This window comes from Excalfactoria chinensis, chromosome 19 (assembly GCF_039878825.1).
Source record: "Excalfactoria chinensis isolate bCotChi1 chromosome 19, bCotChi1.hap2, whole genome shotgun sequence".
NCBI classification, from domain to species: Eukaryota; Metazoa; Chordata; class Aves; order Galliformes; family Phasianidae; genus Excalfactoria; species Excalfactoria chinensis.
In genome coordinates this window covers 3,868,896-3,891,426 of record NC_092843.1, presented here as the reverse complement: position 1 = coordinate 3,891,426, position 22,531 = coordinate 3,868,896, and the positions used below count along the sequence as shown (strand labels likewise).

Here is a 22,531-nt window from a genome sequence, read left to right as displayed (position 1 = left end):
GTCACAGGCCAAGCTAGCTGGGGGCAGAGTACTTGAAAACAAGCTGGCATTGCTGGCTGACTCTCAGTAATTATCTACTATCTTCCCTTATGTCCTTGCAAATGCAAAATCAGGACACAGACAAGAAAAAGCATTATATGAGGAATGCAAGTGCAGCACCCTGGCGTCTTTTTTTACGGGAGAAATAACTGATTCAATAAGCACTTGTAACATTCCCCTGCATTAGTGTTCTGCAGTGATTTCTGCACAGAATGTCTATCACTTGAACGAAAGGCAGAATAAAAACAGTTTCTATAGGGAAGACAGGGCAGATTTCATTAAACACTAACTTGGTACTGACAGTACAATAGTTCTAGTTGTCATGGACAATTTCTCTTCTGTCAAAACATTTTAAAGCTGGTAGTTTGCTCAGCACCCTGCTCTCCATGCTGATACAGCAATACGGTATTGACTAAGAGTACTGCAAGGCTCTGCAACACAGGTAGGTAATGGCACGAACACAAGTATTGCCTCACTGTGTTTTGGTTAAGGGCTGTAGCACAGACAGTACAAAGTACCGTGAACTAAATCTCCTGCCACTAATGATGTATCCCAGAAGACACAAGTGCTTTCAATCTACCTGAAGGAAAATATCTATGGCCTGCTTTCATGCTCCAAAAAAGTCCCACTGAATATTTGGTCTCCTAATCACATTGCTACGCATGGTCATTCTGCCCTCTAGTTCTCAATTAGAAAAACAGAGACACTGTCACAAAAGAGTAGTGAGACCAGATGCATTTGTATGACAGCAACGTCCCCTGCAGGCACCAGGGATAATTTGAGACAGCAATACCCTACTGTGCCCATCTAGCCTTCATCAGAAGCAACACAAACTACCTCCATTGTGATTCCTCCATCGTTTCTATGCCTCATGTTACAGAGAGATGCATGTACAGAGAAGTGGAAAAAATTAAACAGAGGCCTAGAAGTAGAACAGACATTGGAGCTTTCACTGTTATATTTAACCATGTAGCTAAATACAGGCAATATTTAGAAACCAAACTGTGCATCATACATACGTAGGGTGCTTAATGATGTAAGAATTCAGATTCTAAAGTAGACACAGGGAAACTCAGGAAATGCCATAGGGATCCCATCTTCCCTTCTCTAGCCCTGTGGGTAAAAAAAGAAGTGTCACAGGGAGAGGTGCCAGGAGCAGCTGGGTGCCCTCTAACCCCTCCTGACTGCAGTGTGTTGAGCATCCTCCTCCAGCCTTCATGGACTTTGGGCAACTTCTCTGCACCATCTTAAGAGTAGAGGTACATCCTTTGTGTGTGTTATGCGTGTTCCATATAATCGATATTGAGCCTGCATCACAAACACTAGGAGGTAAAGCCTCTCCCTGTGTATAATCCATTCTGAATGCAAATGTGATGCTTACTGTTTTGACAGCTTCCCAACAACCTTCAGTCAAAACCCAGAATAAGGACAAAGACACTCAAGAAAGATCAACAAGACAAGAGCAGCATCAAGCATGGAGGGCTTCAGAAGAAGAGGGAAACTGGTGAAAAGTTGTTTAGCTTTTCCCAGTGTAGACAGTGTGATGGCTGTGTGTGTCTGCGGGCCTGCTAGACTCAAACAGAAAAGTCATCACCCCAGGAAAAGAATAGATCACAAGGGGAAATGCTTGAGAAGCAGCAAAGTAAGAGTTGGGTATAAATACAGAGTGTGAGCCTTGTTCTGGGCTGATACTGAAGGCAGTGCTCTGCAAACCCAGCGACAAAATGTATCTGCTTATTCAGGCTAGGTAGTCAAGAGTCAGACAAGCCTGATGCTAAACTGTGTCATTGCCGGAGTCCTCTTTGCTACAGAAAATAACATGCCCTAATCATGCAACCCCACTGGGCCCCAACTCAGAAAGGGGATGAGTAGCAGGACTGAGAAAAGAAGATAGAAAAGATGGCTGGATTACGTCTCTTTCTACCTGAATCATTCTACACTCCTGTGACAACAGGGATGGTGAAAGGCAAGAAAAACCCTAAAGGGGACAAGAAAACTGGGATGCACTTCCTGTATTCCCTTAAATACTTCTGGTGTTGTACAGATAGAAAAAATAAGTGGTAGCAGCACATTTCCAAAGGCTGAGCAGAAATAAGCCAGTTCTGCGGGATGCTACAAGGGAGGGGGAAGTGGACTAGGGCCAGTCACAGGGACACCCCGCCCTGCTGGGGCGGGACGAGCTGCCAGCAAGGCTCCAAGGAGTGTAAAAACAAGAAGGACGGGCGAGCAGCATGGAGTGACTAGCCGGGCTGAGCTGCTGAGACGGTGAGTGGGGCCGAGGGACTCGGTGGGGCCATACTGCTGGGTTGAGGTGCCAGGGAAGGGCCAGAGCTAAGCTGTTCCATTCCATTCCACAGGTTGCACTGGGAGTGCAGTGCACACGAGCAAACGTCTGAAATGGCATCTGAGGTGAGGGCAAACTTTGCTTTTCCTACCCCTGCTCTGGCAAATGCAAGCTCAACTTTGTTACAATCCAAGTCCCTGCAGCCAGCTATTTCCCTCAGGTTCCTCCCTTTACCCCGGAGAAACTAATTTAACGCACTGGTGCACTTCACTTAGGCCAGCTTGTGCTTAGGCAGATACTTTACAAAAGCTTGTGTAACTACTTCTGTATACAAAAGCTTCATTTTCAGTTTCTGTGCCTAGTGACTAATTGTCTTAGCAACTCACGCCTTCTGCCTTCAGAGTGGCTACTACAGCCCTGGCTTTTTCAGCTGCTGGTTATAGACAAGTGTCCATCAGCTGTCAGACTGTGCAAGCCTGACCATAGTTCTGTAGCTAGCTAAAGTTAATCCTTCTGTTTTGTTTTCCTGATTGCAAATGTATCTGTTGCAGTTTCTGCTGAAAAACCACCTTACTTTTGTGGAGTCTCATAGCACAGAAGATATGCTTAAAACAGAGCAGTTCCTCATTCAAGCACTTAGCATCTGGTACTGGCTTTTAATTTTACACACCTACGCCATAGTTCCATGGGCACTGGATCCACTGAGGACCTCTAACTTATCCTTTCAGATTCTGATTTTCCTCTCTGCCTCCCTTCAGCTGGATGACAAAGCTGCTGTAAAGATGTGAAAAAACTAAGTGCAACACTTACCTCTGTAGCCTTTCTCTTGCTGGCTTCTCAGACACGCTGTTTCAGCAGGGATTGGCAGAGATGTGGAGACAGTCTCTGGGGAAAAAGGTTTCCAGGGTTACTCAACAGTACTTAGTCTGACTGATAAAACCCCGGCACAGATTAGTTTGCAAATGTCTTGGCCAACTTTTTGCTGTCCATGGTAGTTAGAATGTACAGCATGAGAAGAGACTGACAGGGGTACTTAAAAATTCACACAGATTAGTGATTATTTTGCAATCTGCAGTGGCAAATATATTTAGGCCCTTCCTTTAAATGTTTTCCAATTTATTCTTTGTGCCTGCTGGTACTGGAGAAATGCTTTGGAATCTTGGATTAGTTGTAAGCCTTATGCATAAATAACATTCCCAGCTATTTCCATTCAAGTTTGCCAGAGCTATGGCTTCAAGGGGCATCCTACCCAGGTAAGCAAAGATATCTGACCAAGTGTCACACATGGCTCTTAGTGAATCCATTCAGTTGCTAAATCACCGATGCAAAAGGTTTACACGCACAGCATCATGATGTATGGCACCAATTACGTACCTGTCTTTGGTCACATAGTGAAGTAATTAGGTAGATGACTTGTTCAAAGCGGTGAGATTAGAAAACCAGTCTGGCTTGGGTAGAAAAACAAGTTTTCTTCTTACATATTTTAAAATCTTCTTTGTGTTTTGACTTATTTTTCTGGACATTCCTGATGCTGAAAGGTACTCCAGGTTCTAGAGTCTGCACCTTAGCTGATTTGATGCTGATTTTATGGCAAAGCTTGCAAGCACATCCTGGACTCTGGAGGTGCCTAAACAGTAGCTTCAGTTACTTGCTATGTGGCTGATGCTGGCCCATAGCTACTTGTCAAACAAAGAAAAATCTGCCTCTATTAGACAACAACGACAAAAAAGGACTGCACTGAAAGGACATACCTGAGCTTGGCCTCTACACAGGATAAAGTTCTCAGTGAAAATTACAATGTTCTTAAAGCTATAAATGAAGTTATTAGGCCTCTTTGATTTGCCTCTTCCTCTCTCTCAGGGAGATAAACTTTGGGGGGGAAGATTCAGCGGAAGCACAGATCCCATCATGGAGAAGCTCAACTCTTCTATTGCCTATGATCAGAGACTGTCTGAAGTTGATGTCCAGGGGAGCATGGCTTATGCCAAGGCCTTGGAGAAGGCTGGCATCCTAACTAAAACTGAGCTGGAGAAGATCCTGAGTGGCCTGGAAAAGGTATTTATTTCTTTTATAAACTGTCCTGCATACTCAGGCCTACATACAATCCCTACATTACTACTAAGATGAATAGCTTCTTATCTAAAAACATCCCTGAATTGCACTAAAAGGCATCTTTTTCTCTCCTCATGTCCTATTGCTTAGTTCTAATTATGCATGAAAGCGCTTTCCCAAAAGGGAGTGCAGTTCTAAACCAGGGAGAACTGGAGAGGCCTGTACGTTTTGCTGTCGGTACTCTCGGTACTCTAGCAGACCAGGACAGCAGAATGATTAACAGATTCCATGTAACTAAAGGTACCAAGGCCAGGCAGTAGGATATGAACCAGCTGACAAGCCAGAAATGAGAACCTGAAGCCCCAGTGAGTGCACTGTGAATGCTCACTATAGAAACCTGGTGCCTCAGTGAGGTGTGCTCAAAACAACCTGCCCACCCATCCTCTTCAGACTGAATATTCCTGAGGAATTGTTTCAGCATGAATTAGGAGCATTATTTTTCCAATGGCACTTGGGATCCCTTTGTGTCCGGCCGCCTGAGTTAGTAGAAGGCAATGCACAGTATTGTATAGGGGTGAAGAAGAGTCAGCCACTAGGCACTTTTTCTGAAATATTCATTGTTGTTGCTCACCTACCATGGATAATGGGCAGCCCATACAATGTTTGTATAGGAAAATCTTTACGGACAATGCTAAAGCAACGACTGCCACTTCAGCTCACTTTCTCACTGTGATGCTTAAGTCCTGCCATAGCCAGGACTGCAGGATCAGCAAGGATCAAAAGATGAATCTCCACCAAGGGCTAGAGCAAGCAGCCAGCCTTGGCCTGAAAGAACAGGAATGCAGGAGCTCCTGTGAGAATGCTTTCAATTCCATTTGAATGGCAGAACTTGGTATTTCCTGGGGACAGCTTACAGCCCCTCACTCAGAGAATCAGTATGAGCTGACCTGTGTTTCTGTTGACATTTATAGATCTCTGAGGAATGGTCTAAGGGAGTCTTTGTGGTGAAACAAAGTGATGAGGATATTCACACTGTCAACGAACGCAGACTGAAGGTTTGGGTCCTTTAACCTGTTGTTCTTCTCCCTCTCTACGTAGAGCTGCCTGACACTGAGCACATGTGCCTCTGTCCCCAGCACAGTGAAATTCCTCAATACCCTGTGATACTGACATGTCAGATGTACAACCAACAGTGTCCAATACCCCTTTGTGGAAGAGATACTATACAAGCCTAGAATCCAAACTTGCCCTTCCCCAGAAGAGAACCCATAGCTATTTACAGGATCCTAGAGCTAGGAGGAGGTCTGCTCTTGCAGTAACTCTTTTGCTTACAATACAGAGACACTGACAAAAGTTATTCTCTTGTCCTCAGGAGCTGATTGGGGATATAGCTGGAAAGCTGCACACTGGAAGAAGCAGGAATGATCAGGTAGGTATAGAGCTACTTTTTTTTTCTCTCTCTATATTACTCTCACACCTCAGCTCCTTATCAAGCTTCTTTCTGTCATCTCTTGCATACAATGACACTCTCTAGCATGTGCTCCCTATGGCTTTAAGCTAGTGATACTGCAGTGATTCATCAGCAAAGGGGAGTGGTTTCTGCAGGATTGCTATTTAGTGGCATAACTTCCACTGACATCCCTTGGAAAGTTCACAGAATACATTACTTTACCAACTGGATGCCATGAATCTTTTGGGATCAGCCTTTTGCTAATGACAAACTTTGGGGAATATTGTAGGGGATATTCCATCCCAAGCTGCCTACACCTGAGAAGTCCAGTGAAAAAAATGAGCTTTGGAAAGCAATATACAGCAACTTTTATGGATCAGAGACATGGGGCATAGCTGGTAAAATGTCCCTTCATATCACACAGAATGAAGAGTTGGTAGCCCTGCCGTGCCTTTCAGCTAAACTGTATTTGGTCACTAAGCATGTCACATTCTCCTTTATCTGACTGTGGCCAATCTTGTGTAGGTTGTGACTGACCTGAAGCTGCTCCTGAAGAGTTCCATCTCTGTCATCTCCACTCACCTGCTGCAGCTCATCAAGACCCTGGTGGAGCGTGCTGCCATGTAAGTCCTTTAACAGGTCCATAGTCACAGCCTTCTTGGGACAGGAGACCAGGAGACCAGGAGACTTGCTCTTTAACTGACAACAATCACGGCAACAGCAAGGTCTTCTGCAGAAGAAGTCACAGTCAGGCACTGTGTGATAGCACAGGGAATAGCCCCTCTTTCTCCACAGCCCACATCAGAGAGAGACATTCCTCTTTCCTCATTGTATCCTGGTGATAGAGGGAGTGAAAGGCAAAGATGAAGTGCAGCACAACACAAGATATTCTTCTCATGACCTTGCAGAAAACCTGAGAATGTACTTGCCTCTGCTCTCTATACTGACAGCTGTCTTTTTCTCCTTTCACACACAGAGAAATTGATGTTATCATGCCTGGCTACACCCACCTGCAGAAAGCTCTGCCCATCAGATGGAGCCAGTTCCTGCTCAGGTAACCACCTTTCACACTGGGCTCTAAGAAGGGAACCTTTCTCCATTCCTGGAGCCCTGCACAGATGGAGCATAAAAGTGCATCATTCTGTGATGGGGCAGCTGGGGGAGACACAGAAGAACTAACACTGAAAGCTGCCACAAGCACTCCTCAGTCCATTGCTTCTTGGCTCTTAGCAACCAAGGACCTAAACACTGACTGGGTGCTGGAGACCACCTCTCAGCATGCCCCACCTTTTGGCCATTACAGCCATTTCCTCTCTTCTCATGCAACAATTTTTAGCTTCATCTGCTTTCTCTCATGTCCCCTCCTAGCCACGCTGTTGCACTGACCCGTGATTCTGAGCGCCTGAGCGAGGTGAAGAAAAGGATGAATGTCTTGCCTCTGGGAAGGTAATGTCTACTTTCTGTGTAATCCCTGGGCATCACTTTGCTCTATTAAATGACCAAGAGGCAGACCATTATATCCTCTGAATCACCAGTGCTTGTATGCTACACACACTGCAGAGTTTCAAAATCTCAAGCCTTGCTTCGTGCACCAAAGAAAGGTGCTGTGACTGACTTACCCACCAGAGACACTCTTCTCCCTACTCTTAGAAGTCACGAACTACAAGGCTCTCATCATGTGATTTTTTTTTCTTTGGAAGAGAGCTTCTGGTTTAGTCTAGAGTTCAGTTTGCTGAGCCTCAGACCATGCTTCAGGGAGCAGTTTGACACCAGTTTCTTTTGAAGTGAAAGAGCTGTCATCCCTCATTGCTAGAGATCAGTTTTTGTTGGATTCTGCAAGATATCATGTGTCACTTCTGTTTCTTTTTCCCTGGCAGCGGTGCTCTGGCTGGCAACCCACTGGAAATTGATAGAGAGCTTCTGTGTAATGGTAAATATCTCTCTGATTGAGTAGCACAGGTCTGATTATAATATCTGGGAATCAGAGAAACACTGACACAATGTCATAATGCTATTTTCAGATACATTGTAGCATGTTAACATGGGGAGGGAGGGTAATAAATACAAAAATAGAATATTATCTGATGATCGGGGCACAAGCAGCTCCCAAGGAATTAGCAAGCAATAAGACTTTTTAGCAAATTAAGAAAGCATGTGTCTGTATGGTAGGATAGTAGATATAACAGAACCACTTCTGTTACACACTGGCTACCTGGGACAAATAGCAATGCCTCAACGCAGCTTATTTGTCCTCCTTGGACTACTAAAGGGCTCACAGACACCTACAGGGGCAAGCTGCAGACTTCAAGTTAGGCTAAACATGACATCTTCCATCCACCACTTCCTTTACAGAACTGGACTTTGCTTCCATCAGCCTGAACAGCATGGATGCCATCAGTGAGAGAGACTTTGTGGGTAAGTACAGCTCCACCATTCCTCCCTCCCCCATGTTAGAAAAAGACACTGGGCATCTTCCCAGTTTGCCTCATTTAACAAGGGACCTGAAATCCCACAATGGGAAGTAAACAAACAGAAAATCTTTGCACACATTTAAGCTCCAGTCAGGACTCCCCGGTTTGTCAAACACAAACCCTCTTTTCACCTCCTGCTATTTTGCCCTTTCTGCAGTGGAATTGCTCTCTGTTGCCACCCTGCTGATGATCCACCTTAGCAAGCTGGCTGAAGATCTTATCATCTTCAGCACCACTGAATTTGGCTTTGTGACCCTCTCTGATGCCTACAGGTAGGTGGTCATTGGGCAAACAGCCATTTCCCGCAGTCTCTCCTCCATTATCCTTTCCTAAGAGAATAAGAAAGTGGGTGTTCCCACTGCACAAGACTGACACATCAATCAACACTCCAGAGGATGAAAAGCCTGAGAGAAAGGCAGCCTTAGGGTGAAAATTCCCCATTAAGGATCAGTGATTCTAATTCTGGCAACTCAATCACATCTCCATTCACTGGTCACCCCTCACCAGCTACTGCTGGCACAAATATGCTGTAAGAGAACAGGCACAGAAAACTTCCTTCTCTGCTGGGAATTCCCGCCAAAGCCCTTCCCAGAACAGCCCCGGTTTGCAATACTAACAGACTTCCTGTCTCTCAATCTCAGGGCAGCACAGCCACTGCCCTGCCTCTCTGAGGGCACAGTAAAAACAAGTGCTGCCTGCTCATGCCTTCTGTGGAACAGGACCCTGAAGAGAAGCCTCTGTTTTGTCTCCTCTGAGAGGCAGCACTGGGTGGTAGCTCCAGATGGGATTGCAAAACCAAAGACTCTGCTTTGGGAAACATGAGAATCTCTGTGCGCTCACTTCACTGCTTTCCTACACTGATGTGCACAGGTGTCCAGTCAAGGGGGGCTACAAAGCACTTTTGGAGGGCTGGGCCAGCATGCTGCATGTCTTAGCCTGCATCTGCACAGACTGGGGTTTTGCTCACCATTGCACTTCCTTTCTTCCAGCACTGGCAGCAGCCTGTTGCCTCAGAAGAAAAACCCTGATAGCCTGGAACTGATCCGCAGCAAAGCTGGTCGTGTGTTTGGACGGGTGAGCCTGTTCAAGACAGAAGAGGGTCAGGGAAACTGCTTATGTTGGGGCTGAAGAAGCTTCCTCTGTGTAAAAATTACCTAACCAATTGCCATACCTGTTTCTCTGCAGTTGGCTGCTATTCTCATGGTTCTGAAAGGACTTCCAAGCACCTACAACAAAGACCTACAGGTAAAACAGAAATTAATTTTCACTCCAGATCTATGAAGAGACAGAGTTCTCTCATGCTCTATAGAAGCCTCTTAGACTATATTTCCCTGCATGCATGCTACTTATGTGCAAGATGATAAAAAAAAGACAGAGCTGTGATACTGCATGCTGTAAATCACACTCTGCGCAAGGTTCTATGATGACATTCCTGCTCTGCTGGCCAGGCTGCTCATGCTGGTGGGCTTTTTCACAGCATCAATTAATCTAACAGCAATTTCCATCCATGCTCTCACTCAGGAAGACAAGGAAGCCGTCTTTGATGTTGTGGACACTCTGACTGCTGTGCTCCAGGTTGCCACTGGAGTGATTTCTACCCTTCAGGTAAGGCTTCAGCCTCTCATTACTGAATGTGGTTGGAGGACATGTTCAGTGTGGAGTTGCTCTAGTCTGGTCCTGACATGATGACTTGCTCACTCCTACTGCTTGTTAGGGCCGCCACCACAGGCAGCTCAGATACACTTGGGCAGAAAGTCCTTGGAGAGTCTGGTCCCTCCTTGATGAAGTCCATTCTTTGGTCCCCAGTGTGTCCCCAAAGAGCAGCAGATGATAACATCTCGCTCTGTCTCTCCTCTCTGCAGATCAACAAGGAGAACATGGAGAAGGCTCTGACCCCTGAGTTGCTGTCTACTGATCTGGCTCTCTACTTGGTTCGTAAAGGAGTAAGTATCAGAGGAAGGCCTGGAGCTCTGACTTCTTAAGATGTGGAGTATTGCTCAGTGAGGCCTTCTGTTCTGTTCCCAGGTGATGGTCAGTGTGGGTCAACAACTGCAGGTTTAGACTTCATTGTTATAAGGAAAAATAAACCAATCAAAATGGGAGAACATCCATTCTTGACTCCAGTGCAGACTGGACCATCATCTTTCCTTCTCATTGCAGATGCCGTTCAGACAAGCTCACAGTGTTTCTGGGAAGGCCGTCCACCTTGCTGAGACTAAAGGCATTGCTATCAATAAACTCACTCTGGAAGACCTGAAGAGCATCAGGTTTGTATCACTGTTACTTTGCCATAAATCCCCTCAAAAGGCAGGTGGTGCCCTTCCATCAACAATCCAGTCCTAACTGCACCCCAAAATTGCTATGGCATAAATATAATTGCTGCTACTGCCAAGCCTGCATCAGTTGAGGGGGCACAACATCACAACCACTGAACTTATGCAAGGTGTGGGTCACAGGTACTGGGAGGGAGTAGATAAATTCATGTCTTGACCTCGAGGCACCAGCACTGTAGAGGAGTTTGGCTTCAGACTTCCTCCCTCTGCTCTTGCAGCTGTGTCCTTTGAATGTCAAGAACTGCTCCTGTCAGGCACTAGAAGTGCAGAAGCAGAGCTTCATGAGGCTTTTCCCCTTGGAAAAAAGATTAGCCTCCACTCCTTTAGCCCTTCCACAGGCAGTATAAAGCCATCAAGCAGTGCCCATCACTCCCCACTGATACCTCTTCTCTTTGCCTCTGCAGTCCCCTGTTTTCCAGCGATGTCTCCCAGGTCTTCAACATTGTCAGCAGTGTGGAGCAGTACACTGCCATGGGTGGTACTGCCAAGAGCAGCGTGACTGCCCAGATCGAGCAGCTGAGGGAGCTGCTGAAGAAGCAGAAGGAGCAAGCTTAGAGTGTGGGGACATGTCCCGTGGCTGCAGCGTTGTGCTTATCACACTAATCCAGAGTTAATAAACACTGTGGTGTATTGTAGTTCACTGAAGCTCCTGTCTTCTGTGTTGCTTTTAGGAGGCAAGACTGAGCTGGGCTTCCTCAGCTCTTCTGAGAATTGAGGAATCCAGTTCCCTTGTGTGATAGAACTGGAGCTCTCTCCTTCCAGGCAGGGGAGCTTTTATGGGCAGCACACTCTAGAGGTTGCTCTGTATCTGCACCCCAAGATTGTCCTGTGAAACTGAAATCCATCAGATGGCATTTCCTTCCTCCCTGGCCTCTCTGATAACACTTTCCATCCTATTTTATTTCCTGTTAAGCTCTGAGGGACACTTTTTGAATAGGAAAACATTACCACGGTTCCTAGGTCATCCCAAACGTGACTTCCTAACACAGCAAGCGCCTTCCTCGTGGTCGAGCTGCCAGCAGATGATCTGGGCTCTTTGCCATGCCTGATGCTCGCCATAGTCTGCTGGGCCACCTGCTTCTACAGTTGTTTACGGGAGAAAAGAAGAAACAAAGCAGGAAAAAGCAACAACTATTGAATGAAGAAAGGAAGGAATAAAACGCAGCAGCTCGCACGACCTCCCCAACCGCGCACGGCAGCACCTCCCGGCCCTAAATAGCGGCAGCCACGCCTCCTCCCCCCGGCCGGTTGCTGCCCACAATGAAGATGGCGGCAGCGCCGTGCGGCTCGGTGGAGCAGTGCCGCTTGCAGCTGCTGGTGTTGATGGCAGCGGCTGCAGCCGTGCGGGGCGGCATGCTGTACCCCCGCGAGAGCCCATCCCGCGAGCTGAAGGAGCTCGGAGGAATCTGGAGCTTCCGCGCCGACTTCTCTCCGAGCCGGGACGCCGGTTTCGAGCAGCGCTGGTACCGGCAGCCGCTCCGGCAGGTAGCGGGGCTGGGCGGGCGGGCGGGCGGCTCCTCCGGGCGCTGGGGAAGCGTACCGCGTGTTGCTGGGGCCGGCCCGGCGCTGCTCGGAGCTCTGCTCCTGCCTGTAAGGCTGCCGCGTGCCGTCCACGCTGTTCAGCTGCCCCTTCCGAAGTGACAGAGTGCAGATAAGCAGGTTACGGTGTAACTTCGATCTGCTGTTGAAGTGAAGCCCGGTTCCCTCTCCGTGCGGTGATGATGCATATCCTGTGCTGAAAGCTCCATCCTTCCCCTTTTAGCACTCTGGACCGTTTTTGGCCTAATATCTATTAGGGAGGAGGGGAGAGCTGTGGGAAAAGGGAGCCAGAGAGGGATCCCAGGCAGTGCCCCCAGTGGGGGCTGAGAAGTGCACTCAGCATTCACACACCAGGGAGTCTCCTTGGAGGAGATGCACGCTGTGACCATCCTGGCCAAAGGTTTCGTAGCACCAGGTGCTACAAAATCAGGTTCACCCCAAGTCCTTGTTTCCCTGTGAGGATTTCATGATGTCTGCTAAGGGTTTTCTCTGTGGCGCCATACATGTGAGCACTGAGTCAGCCCTGCACATGGAGCTCATTTTGGGGCCTTCCTGGCTCTGCTCTCCATGGAAAGGGGAAGCGCTCCAGCTGTGAGCTGCTGCAACATCACGAGTGCAGCAGGTGCTAAAAATGAATGGCTCAGTTGTGTCACAGCATCCTGTTCCTTTTGAGGAGTGAGAAAGGCCACTGCGCCCATATAAAGAGGTACAGACAGTGCTTCCTTGGGGGTGCTGACCTGAAACACCTGCAGCTTCTGCTGCTGTAACTCATGGCCTGGCACAAAACATCACAGTAGTGAGCTGACATTGCAGCTCTCCAAACTGCAGGAGCTGTGTGAGAGAATCTGCTCTTTGGGAGGTATCTCAGGCTGAACAGCCACCTGGGCATTTCCCTCCTCCCCTTCCCACTGTGCGGTACCAAAGCTGTTCATGAAAGCATTTCAGGAGGTGAAAAGATATCAGCAGCTTCATCCTGTATGAACAGGGCTTGGTGGTAAGCAGGAGTTGTGTGTGGGACAGATTACGCTGGCTTTAAGCAGGTTCTTCTAAGTATTTCCACGTAGAGAGGCTGTCGGTGGAAGGAGATACCTCCAGCGGTACAGGCTACATAACCTAACAGCAGGATTTCTTCTTTTTAATGCTTTGCTCCTTCCCGTTCTGTTCAATTCCTGCCAGACTGGTCCTGTTATTGACATGCCAGTGCCTGCCAGCTTCAATGACATCACTCAGGACCCCCGCTTGGAGAACTACATCGGCTGGGTCTGGTATGAGAAGGAGGTGCAGCTTCCTCAGCGTTGGCTGCAGGACGATCTCAGCACCAGGGTGGTGCTCCGGTTTGGCAGTGCCCACTACTACTCCATCGTGGTACGTTGCACGGGTGGCTGTGTTTGTGTTTCCAAGGTCATGACACACTAAAACCCCAATCTCCCATCGCTGTGCTCCTTCCTTTCCTTACTGCTACAACAGCTCTGTCTCTGGGACTCACGGCTCTCTTCTGTTGCAGTGGGTGAATGGAGAGCAGGTTGTGGAGCATGAAGGCGGCCACCTCCCTTTTGAAGCAGATATAAGCAGGATTGTCCAGCGCAGCCCTGGGGTTCCCTGCCGTATCACTGTTGCTCTGAACAACACCCTGACGCCGCACACTCTGCCTCCGGGGTCAATTCAGTACATGAATGATAAAACAAGGTGAGCCATTAATGTGCTGCACTGCGAGGTTAACCCAGGGCTGAGAGAATGGGGATTTATTCAGCTGCTGTCTCATAGGACCCTCTGAGCAACACAGAAGAGCAGAGGTTGTGTTTTTCCTTAAATTCATCGGCCAAGCAGTGAGAAGTGTGATGAGGAATCTACACTGAACTACTGCATCTGTTTTATACACAGGGAGCTGAGATTAAGTGATCTGCCAAGCTGAATCAATGGCAGATTGAGAAGCTTGAGTTCAGCTGGAAGTGCAAGAGCCTGCTATCGTGAAGGATCAAACCCATTCAGTGCAGTAGATGTTTGTTAACTGGTAAAGCCCTTCAGCACAACATCAGTAGCACTGCTGAAATACATCCTGTTGTAAAGACTGTTTTACCAGCACGTTGCTAGCATCCTGCCTTCGGTTCTTGTGTAATGAAACATAATGCAGCCATTTTTCCTGTCTTGCTCACTCAGGTATCCCAAGAACTATTTTGTCCAGAACACCAGGTTTGATTTCTTTAACTATGCTGGAATCCATCGCCCGGTTGTGCTTTACACCACACCTTCTGTCTACATAGATGATATCACTGTGACAACTACTTCATCAGAGAGCGTTGGTAGGTTCTGAGCAATGACAGCAGCTACCACCAGCTCCAAACTGAGATGACAAGGGCAATAGAAAAACTAACCTGCAAAGATCCAATTGCATTTGTTTTATAGTGGCTTTCTTTTTAACCTCAGCTGGTCTAGTGCACGGCTCCGCAGCTGCTGATAAACAAAATCAGAAACAATAAGCAAAAGGAAGTGCTTACAAGACTCTGTTGTTAAAGCAAAAGGACAATCAGGTGTTTGTAGAAGCAGAGTCCCTCAGCAGAGGCAGTCTTTCTGCCACTTAAAGCAGGATTATCTCTAAGTAACAGATACTTGTAATGCACAAATCTGCTTGCAAACTTCTGAACCTCAAAGACAGGTCACGCTTGTTATAACTTGTACCTTTCTATTGTTGTTGCTGTTTTCCCTTGCTACTTAATGCTGCTGTGTGTAAAAACCCTCCCATATGATGTGTGTATTTTGCCTTTCATGCCAGTCTCTGATTGTGTTTTGTTGTCCTTTGAACCAGCAATGGTGCAATATCAGGTATCGGTAGTTGGCAGCGAACTCTATTCCTTGTCTCTGAGTTTACGTGACCAAGAGGGGAAAGTGGTTGCTACAGGCGATGGACCATCTGGAGAGTTAAAAGTGCCAAATCCAAACCTGTGGTGGCCTTATCTGATGCACGAGAGCCCTGGATACCGCTACTTCTTAGAGGTAACTGTGACATCTCTTCCTCTCTCTGTGCATTTCTTCTCACTATATAATAGCGTTACGTATGGCCCCTCTTTCTTATTTTTGCTTGCTCTCCCCTGGATCCTGTTCACATCTCTAGAATGACACTGCTAATCATGCTGTAACCAAATCGAGCTCTGGATGCTGAATGGGCAGGTTGGTGGTGAGAAGAGCAGGGCATACCTGGAGCGCATGCGTGCGCTCTCAGATGTTTGCCTTTCACATCTATGGTCTGATCTGCCTGCTGCAGAAGGACTGAGACAATACGAGGGAGGAGATGCTGCATAATGGAGGGTAGTCTCTGGGCAGCAGGCCGAGAGCTCCTCTTTCACATATACTGCCATGCCATGAGCTTTCTGCACAGAGTGCAGCATCCATAGACAGCCTGGAGGGCTCTGCCACCCCCAGCACCTCACACAGCCCTTCCCTTTGGGAACCCAGGTGAAAATGCAGGCGCAGGCCAGCGGCGTGCAGCAGGAGGACACCTACACGCTGCCGGTTGGCATCCGCACCGTTCACGTCACCAGCACGCAGTTCCTCATCAACGGAAAGCCCTTCTACTTCCACGGGGTCAACAAGCACGAGGATGCGGATGTAAGTGCGGGCCTTACCTCACGGCGCTGCCACAGCCGGTATATTCCTCTACGGCAATAAATAGCGGTTTTCAGCCCTTAGAAGCGGGGCGGGCGCTGAGCTTCGAGCCGCGGATCTGCGAGGCTCAGCCCGGCCACGGGGCGGCTCCTCAGCCCCAGCGAACGGCCCGTCCCGCCGCGCGGAGCCGCCCTTCCCGCCTTGCCCTCCTCACCTCAGCGCCGCGCGGGCCCCTCGTGTGGAGAGCGATGGAGGAGCAATGCGGGCGGCTTGGTTACAGCCCTCCCCTCACTGCGGCTACTTCTCGGCCTTAAACTATGCACCCATAAAAAGACATAGTGTGCTGAGGCTGGAAGAGTTCAGTGCTGCCCAGCTGTGCTGTGAGGAGAAGCCCTGCCCTGCGATGCAACAGGGTTTGATTTGTTGTCCCCCTCAGATTCGTGGCAAAGGCCTGGACTGGTCACTGATTGTGAAGGATTTCAACCTGCTGCGCTGGCTGGGGGCAAACTCCTTCCGCACCAGCCACTACCCCTATGCTGAGGAGATCATGGACCTGTGTGACACCTACGGCATCGTGGTGATCGACGAGTGCCCAGGAGTGGGGATTAAGATGCCGTAAGCAAAGCACAAAGCACCATTCCCCTTATGTCTTTCCCTCCCACAGCTTCCCCCTCCCGTCCTGAAGCTCGCGACACCCTGATAATGAAGGCACTTTGCTCTCTTTAGAAATCAGCCTGTTGCGTTTCAAAGCCTCCCCTGGTGCCACGTCTGCCCACTGAGGTTGGGCAACCAGAGGGCGTTCTGCCACATGGCTGTTGTGTCATCGGATCTGGCTCCATTAGTGAGCCCAAACCACGGCCCTGAACTGTGCAGCCTTTGGGGAAATAAGGCAGAAGCCACGTTCAGTTTCAGTACTCATCAGTGCTTACATACCACTGAGTTACCATTCCATTTGTATGGAGAATCATAGAGTTCCTTTCTAATCTTAATGATTCTAAGATCATCCAGTCCAGCTGTTCACCTACCACCAATATTGCCCACATCCCTCAGTGCCACATCTCCACGGCTCTGGAACACCTCCAGGGATGGGGATTCTCCCACCTCCCTGGGCAGCTGTGCCACTGCAGCACTGCTCTTTTAGAGAAGAAATTGTTCCTGATATCCAACCTGAACCTCCCCTGGCACAACTTACCTGTGACTTTATATCCTTACCTAGTCTTGTTTCCTTTCCAGTGAGAGCTTTGGGAACAAATCACTACAGCATCATCTTGTTGTGATGGAGGAGCTGATCCGCAGGGATAAGAACAGGCCCTCAGTTGTGATGTGGTCAGTAGCCAATGAACCAGCATCAGAGCTGCCCCCAGCAGCTTACTACTTCAAGTAAGTGCTCGTACACAGAGCTGAGGCTTGAATCTAGACAAGTGGTGTACCTTCACACTTTAAGATGGCACAGAAAAGTAACTCGCAGATGCAAACTAAAAGTGTAACTAATGCATATGTTGAACCAATGTTCAGACACACATAAATGGTCTCACCTGTTGTTTCTGAGTCAGCAAACCTGTGCAAAATTGCCAGGAGTCCATTTGGTCAGAGCATCTCTTCTTGAGACAAGAGTTAAGCAAAAGCAGATCTGATGGGGACAGGTTAACTTGTTACTTAAGGAAGCTGAATGCTAAATTCTCAGTCTGAGAATTACTGCAAAGGTATAAAATATTTGCCCTTTAATTCTGTAGACAAGGTTCTTCAGTTAAGTATTAGTTATTTGACACCCTACTTCAAAGCCACTGCTTTGTGTCCCTACAGACCTACAGATTTTATTCTGAAGAGATTTAAGCTTTGGATAGCCGAGAATAATCCTGCAGCGGGGGCAGCAAACTGTTACTAATAGCTGTAAGTGCATTCAGGGAGAACTGTGAATTTTCATTTCTCAAAATGATCCACCACCCTTCTGCAATGCTGGGGTAGCCACAGAACCTCACCCTCCCATTTTCTCACTTCCCTTGCTTTGGGTTTCCCTAATAGCAGCCTACCTGTGCTTACAGTAGCATAAGGATAAGGCAGTGTTTTTAGAGAAACATTCCCAAAGCTGTAGCAGATAGTCAATCAGGATTCTGCAGTATTTACTTAAAAAGGCTCTGCCTACAAAATTAAAAGCAGCTCTAAATATCTGAGGGAGCAGAAGGACAGGGAGCTTGGAAATGTGAGCTTATTCTTGGCTACATTGCTTTTCCATGCTGTTACTGAACTCTTGTTTTATTATCTACAAACAGGACACTGATAGCTCACACTAAAGCTCTGGATCCCTCCAGACCTGTAACGTTTGTATCTAATTCTAACTACGCTCTTGATCGTGGTGTAAGTTCACTTTAATTTCTATCTTCTTTTTAATTCTTATGTTAAATTTGTTCTCAGTTCCTTTCCCTTGCCAAATTTACTAAAGATATTTATGAAGAAGAGGCAGAAGAAAACTTACATTTTGGTTCCCAGCACAAAGCCCTTTATACTGTAGTGGTAGGCCAGCTAAAAAACCTGAAAAAGAGCAGTTCTTAGTATTAAGTGGAGTATGTAGGATCAGCCCTCTGGATTTTGTTAACATTGTGACACTTGGCTATCCCAGTTATCTCGTCTATTAATGCTCAGGCTTTCCATTTGCAATTAAACTAAAGCTTAAGCCCTTTAAAACCACTAAACAGCCGTTATGGGAATCTAAAGAAGGAAAGTTTTGTCTTAAATTCCTTCTTTAAACTGCTCTTGTTAGTCTTTGGCAGATGTCTGTTAATGATCTAGAAGTGCTTCCAGCCCAAGTTCAGCTTCATACCTCAAGTCCTGTAGCTGTGTAATTAGCCAAAAGGTAATCCTGATGGCTGTCTGTGCCATAAACAGGCCAGAGTATGAACCAAGGATCTGTAACACACACAAAAAGATTTCAGTGGTAGTTTCCATGTCACTTTTAGCATTTTATAATAGTTCATGTCACTACTGTACAATAAGCACTCCAAGCAGGTCAGTTTGTAGGTTAGCACATGTCCGTGATACCACCAACCTGTCCTTGCAACAAGATATACTCTGTATTTCTTTGACGCTGTCTTATAGTTAGTAGGAATGGCCTTCTGCAACTCCCCATCTGCAGGGAAAAAAAAACCTTGGTGACCTTAGTTTCAAAGGTAACCAGCAAGTATTTGCACTTGGATATTGCTGTTGCATCAGGCACACACACACACACACAGGCTTTTCCCAACCCTACTGGCAGATTCTAACCAGCTTGAAGGGACACAAGGAATATAAAACCAAATAATAGATCTCATACACTGCTGTGATATTAGAACTTCTTTTTTATTACAAAACATGTTAAGAGAACATTGAACAAGTTACATACAACATCACTTCATCTTTAGTAGGCTTTGTGCCCTTTTACCATACCGTCCACGTGGTAGAAATGGCATATAACTTGCAGAATGCTTACTATTGCACCATTGATGCACAAATTTAGTTGCTAGTCAAAAATAATTGACTACTAACTTGACCATCATATTCCAGTATTCAATAAGTATGTCTAAATGTACCAGCAAGTCAGAGACATCTTGGAAACACTAAAATTTCTAACAAACCTAAGGATCAAGTAGGTTAATCTTGTTTAACATTTTTACTATAGCTTAAGACTGTAAGGAATTGCCAAATTAATACACCGTTACCTTGTAAATTTTGACATCTTTTCTATCTCCTTCATGGGAAACGCATCATGTTGGGAGGGCCAGAACGATAGGAGAAAAGGCTGAATTCCATGGAATGAACCAAAATGAGGTTCATGAATGTTTGCACACATTGAGCTCTGTGACAAAACACTCCTACCTTGTTTTTTATGTAGGCTCCTTATGTGGATGTAATCTGTGTGAACAGCTACTTCTCCTGGTACCATGACTCAGGCCATCTGGAAGTTATTCCACTGCAACTTACAGCACAGTTTGAGAATTGGTATAAAACCTACCAGAAACCCATTATCCAGAGTGAATATGGAGCTGACTCGGTTCCTGGACTTCACAGTGTAGGTGTTCAACATACTGAAACCATTCCCTGCTTAATTTTCCCTTAGGTATGCAGTTTCCAACAGCTCTGACTGCTGGTATAGCTGCACTCCATGTATAAAACATAAACAAAAACACTTCTATGTTTGGGTCCTGAACTACAGTGTGTTTCCCTTTATAATTAATCATTTTGGCAATCAAGGTATAAGCTAACTGTCAGCTTAAACTTACAGCATTCAAACCTCTCAAAGAAGACTTAAATCTGCATCTGTACTTTGGCATTTGCAGAAAATGCCTTAGTGGAAGATGCAGCACTGGGGAATGGACATCCACGTCACAGTACCATCCCATGTAAAAAGGGATGGCACTCCTATACCTGTTACGATAAAGCACCATTAATAAAGCAAACCCACATTCCCCGAGGTAAACTTGGCATTACATTTTGTTTCCTCTTGCAATTTCATTAATTGCTAATCTTCTGTAAATAGCCATTGTTAATGCAGTGGCAATGAAAAAGATCAAACAATTGTAAAACTTGTTTTCAGGAAGCAGATCTCCAATAAATAGGAAACTAACATACAGAGCCTTTGCTGAGATTAACTGTCACCTTCATTCAAAGTCATTGCTTTTTCCTGGCTGCAGGATCCACCTGCTATGTTCACTGAGGAGTATCAGAAAGCTATGCTGAAAGAGTACCATTCTGTTTTTGACAAAAAGAGGAAAGAATATGTGATTGGGGAACTCATCTGGAATTTTGCTGATTTCATGACTGACCAAGGTAAGCTTATATTTACATTCTGAACAACTCTGCATTCTCCCTGCAAGTGTAAAATGGTTTATGACACATAAAAAGAACACTGTTGGAGAGTAGGACAAAGGGACCCTCTGCTTTTGGAGATGGAACACAGCTGGTTTCTGTGACAAAAGTCCAGTGTGACTAGAGCCAGGAGGGAAAGTCCTTCTGTACTTAATGCATTTTCTATCTCCAGCTTGAGCTCCCAGCTGTTCCACCTGCCAAGATGCTAACCAGAACATGGGACACTGCAGGAGGGCAGAACACAAGGGAAGCTTCTAAGCAGACACAGATCACATCTCTTTCTTGGTCTCCCTCAAGTCAGAGCTTCAGTTAGCTTTTAGGGAATGGTCTCGCTTGCTTCATATTTCATCTGCTACTGCACTTAATAAATGCATCATTATAAATAAATGTATTAACTTGGTGTAGAGATTCAGCAGTGAAGGGCCAGATATTATAGTGTTTGACAATGGTCTACTGTGACACTTAACTCACTATTAATAGAAAGTAAGTGCATTTATGAAGTATGGGGCACTACATTGCAGACACACAAATTAAACTGTTATAACTCAGGAGACCTAATGAACCAATTACGCATATGTCACCTACAGCAAGTTAAGGTGGTGAAATGTCAGTGGCAATATCAGGCAGATAATCACCATTCAAAATAATTTGTAGAGCACCAACATGGGTATTCAAAAGGTAAGTTGTCACAGAGGACAGTCAGCAAGGTTCAAACAGGACAATGGAAAAAACTCAGACAAACTTACATACACAAATGCAGTTCTAGTCTCTCTATGTTGCAGTCACTAATTTGAGTTTCCTATCAAGTCTAAAATAGGTAAAAAGGGTGTGGGCACCACTAAAGGACAGAACAGCCAAGCAATTAGTAACTGACATCATCACCAAGTTACAGCGTGGCATTAGAGCAGGAGTAGCATCTGCTGTAAATGCAATACCGATTGAGTTAATAGACATACCTGAATTAACTGTCATCGACTTGTAAATGCAATGAATTGCAGATATATTGCTCTGTTTTATCAGTTACTCTTGCCACGATCACACAAGTTACCTTTGCCAAACTCCCTGCTGTATCTGACGTGTAGAAGTAAGTGCATAGGTCGCTCCCACTTAACCTGCTTTGGAACATACATTGAAACAATTCACAATAGGGGACAGAAGAGCATTTTGTATAAAACTGCTTTATTTTATAACTTCTCTACAGGGATCACGCGTGTTTTGGGGAACAAGAAAGGAATATTTACCCGCCAACGACAGCCCAAGTCAGCTGCGTTTGTTCTGAGAGAAAGATACTGGAAGATTGCAAATGAATCAAGCTGCCTTCCTCCTATAATGAAATCACATATCCTCTTTCTATAATGAAATGAAAAGGCATTAACAGCTGGGTACTATGCTGAACTTTTTAATTAAATTTGTTTAAATAATATCTGTGCCCGACCCAAGTCTTGCAAGTCTAATGCAATTTCTAGTCCACCTAAAGTAGTTACTATGACACAAAGTAGATCAGAAACATTAGTTTTACTATGCTCAGCCATGCCTGTAGGCTTCCCCGTTCCCAGGTAGTAAAACAAATGTTCAGAGTTTCAAGGAGCTAAGTTAGACATCCTGACTGAGGTATCTGTTTATAGCAAAAAACAAAACATAAATTAAAAAAAGATTACAATAGAAATCAATGCAAAAGACTTCAAAAGTCCAAGCTAGTCTAAGTGAGCATCAATTCCCTCAAATGCAAGTGAGGTTTTCCAGTTACGCTTCCCTAACTGTTACCACTCAGCTCACAGCACGTCGTCCATGTCGTACTGACTACATAATTTCTCTTGTTTAAACCTGGACAGAACACATGCAGCTGGCTGAGAAATTCTGAGAGTTAACAGCAACTCAGGAAGCGCATGAACTGCTAGTTCTGTGAGGATACCCAACATACTCC

The 22,531-nt window shown here is 46.1% G+C and overlaps 2 protein-coding genes across 2 annotated transcripts; both read left to right on the top strand.

Moving 5' to 3' along the window:
- The first annotated feature begins 2,216 nt into the window (after positions 1–2,216).
- LOC140260685 (argininosuccinate lyase) lies at positions 2,217–11,272 on the top strand. The gene is made up of 17 exons (XM_072353259.1): positions 2,217–2,304; positions 2,397–2,448; positions 4,184–4,378; positions 5,347–5,430; positions 5,748–5,804; positions 6,351–6,448; positions 6,802–6,879; positions 7,194–7,271; positions 7,703–7,755; positions 8,178–8,240; positions 8,454–8,568; positions 9,286–9,370; positions 9,482–9,541; positions 9,818–9,901; positions 10,159–10,239; positions 10,457–10,563; positions 11,034–11,272. The coding sequence occupies exons 2-17, from the start codon at positions 2,437–2,439 to the stop codon at positions 11,182–11,184; spliced, it is 1,401 nt and encodes a 466-aa protein (XP_072209360.1). The 5' UTR covers positions 2,217–2,304; positions 2,397–2,436; the 3' UTR covers positions 11,185–11,272.
- A 605-nt stretch (positions 11,273–11,877) lies between these two features.
- On the top strand, positions 11,878–22,491 carry GUSB (glucuronidase beta). The gene is made up of 13 exons (XM_072353698.1): positions 11,878–12,114; positions 13,345–13,533; positions 13,673–13,854; positions 14,326–14,468; positions 14,972–15,159; positions 15,619–15,771; positions 16,205–16,383; positions 17,002–17,148; positions 18,039–18,123; positions 19,634–19,810; positions 20,433–20,568; positions 21,809–21,946; positions 22,375–22,491. Exons 1-13 carry the CDS (start codon positions 11,890–11,892, stop codon positions 22,413–22,415), a joined length of 1,983 nt encoding a protein of 660 aa, XP_072209799.1. The 5' UTR covers positions 11,878–11,889; the 3' UTR covers positions 22,416–22,491.
- The last annotated feature ends 40 nt before the right edge of the window (positions 22,492–22,531 follow it).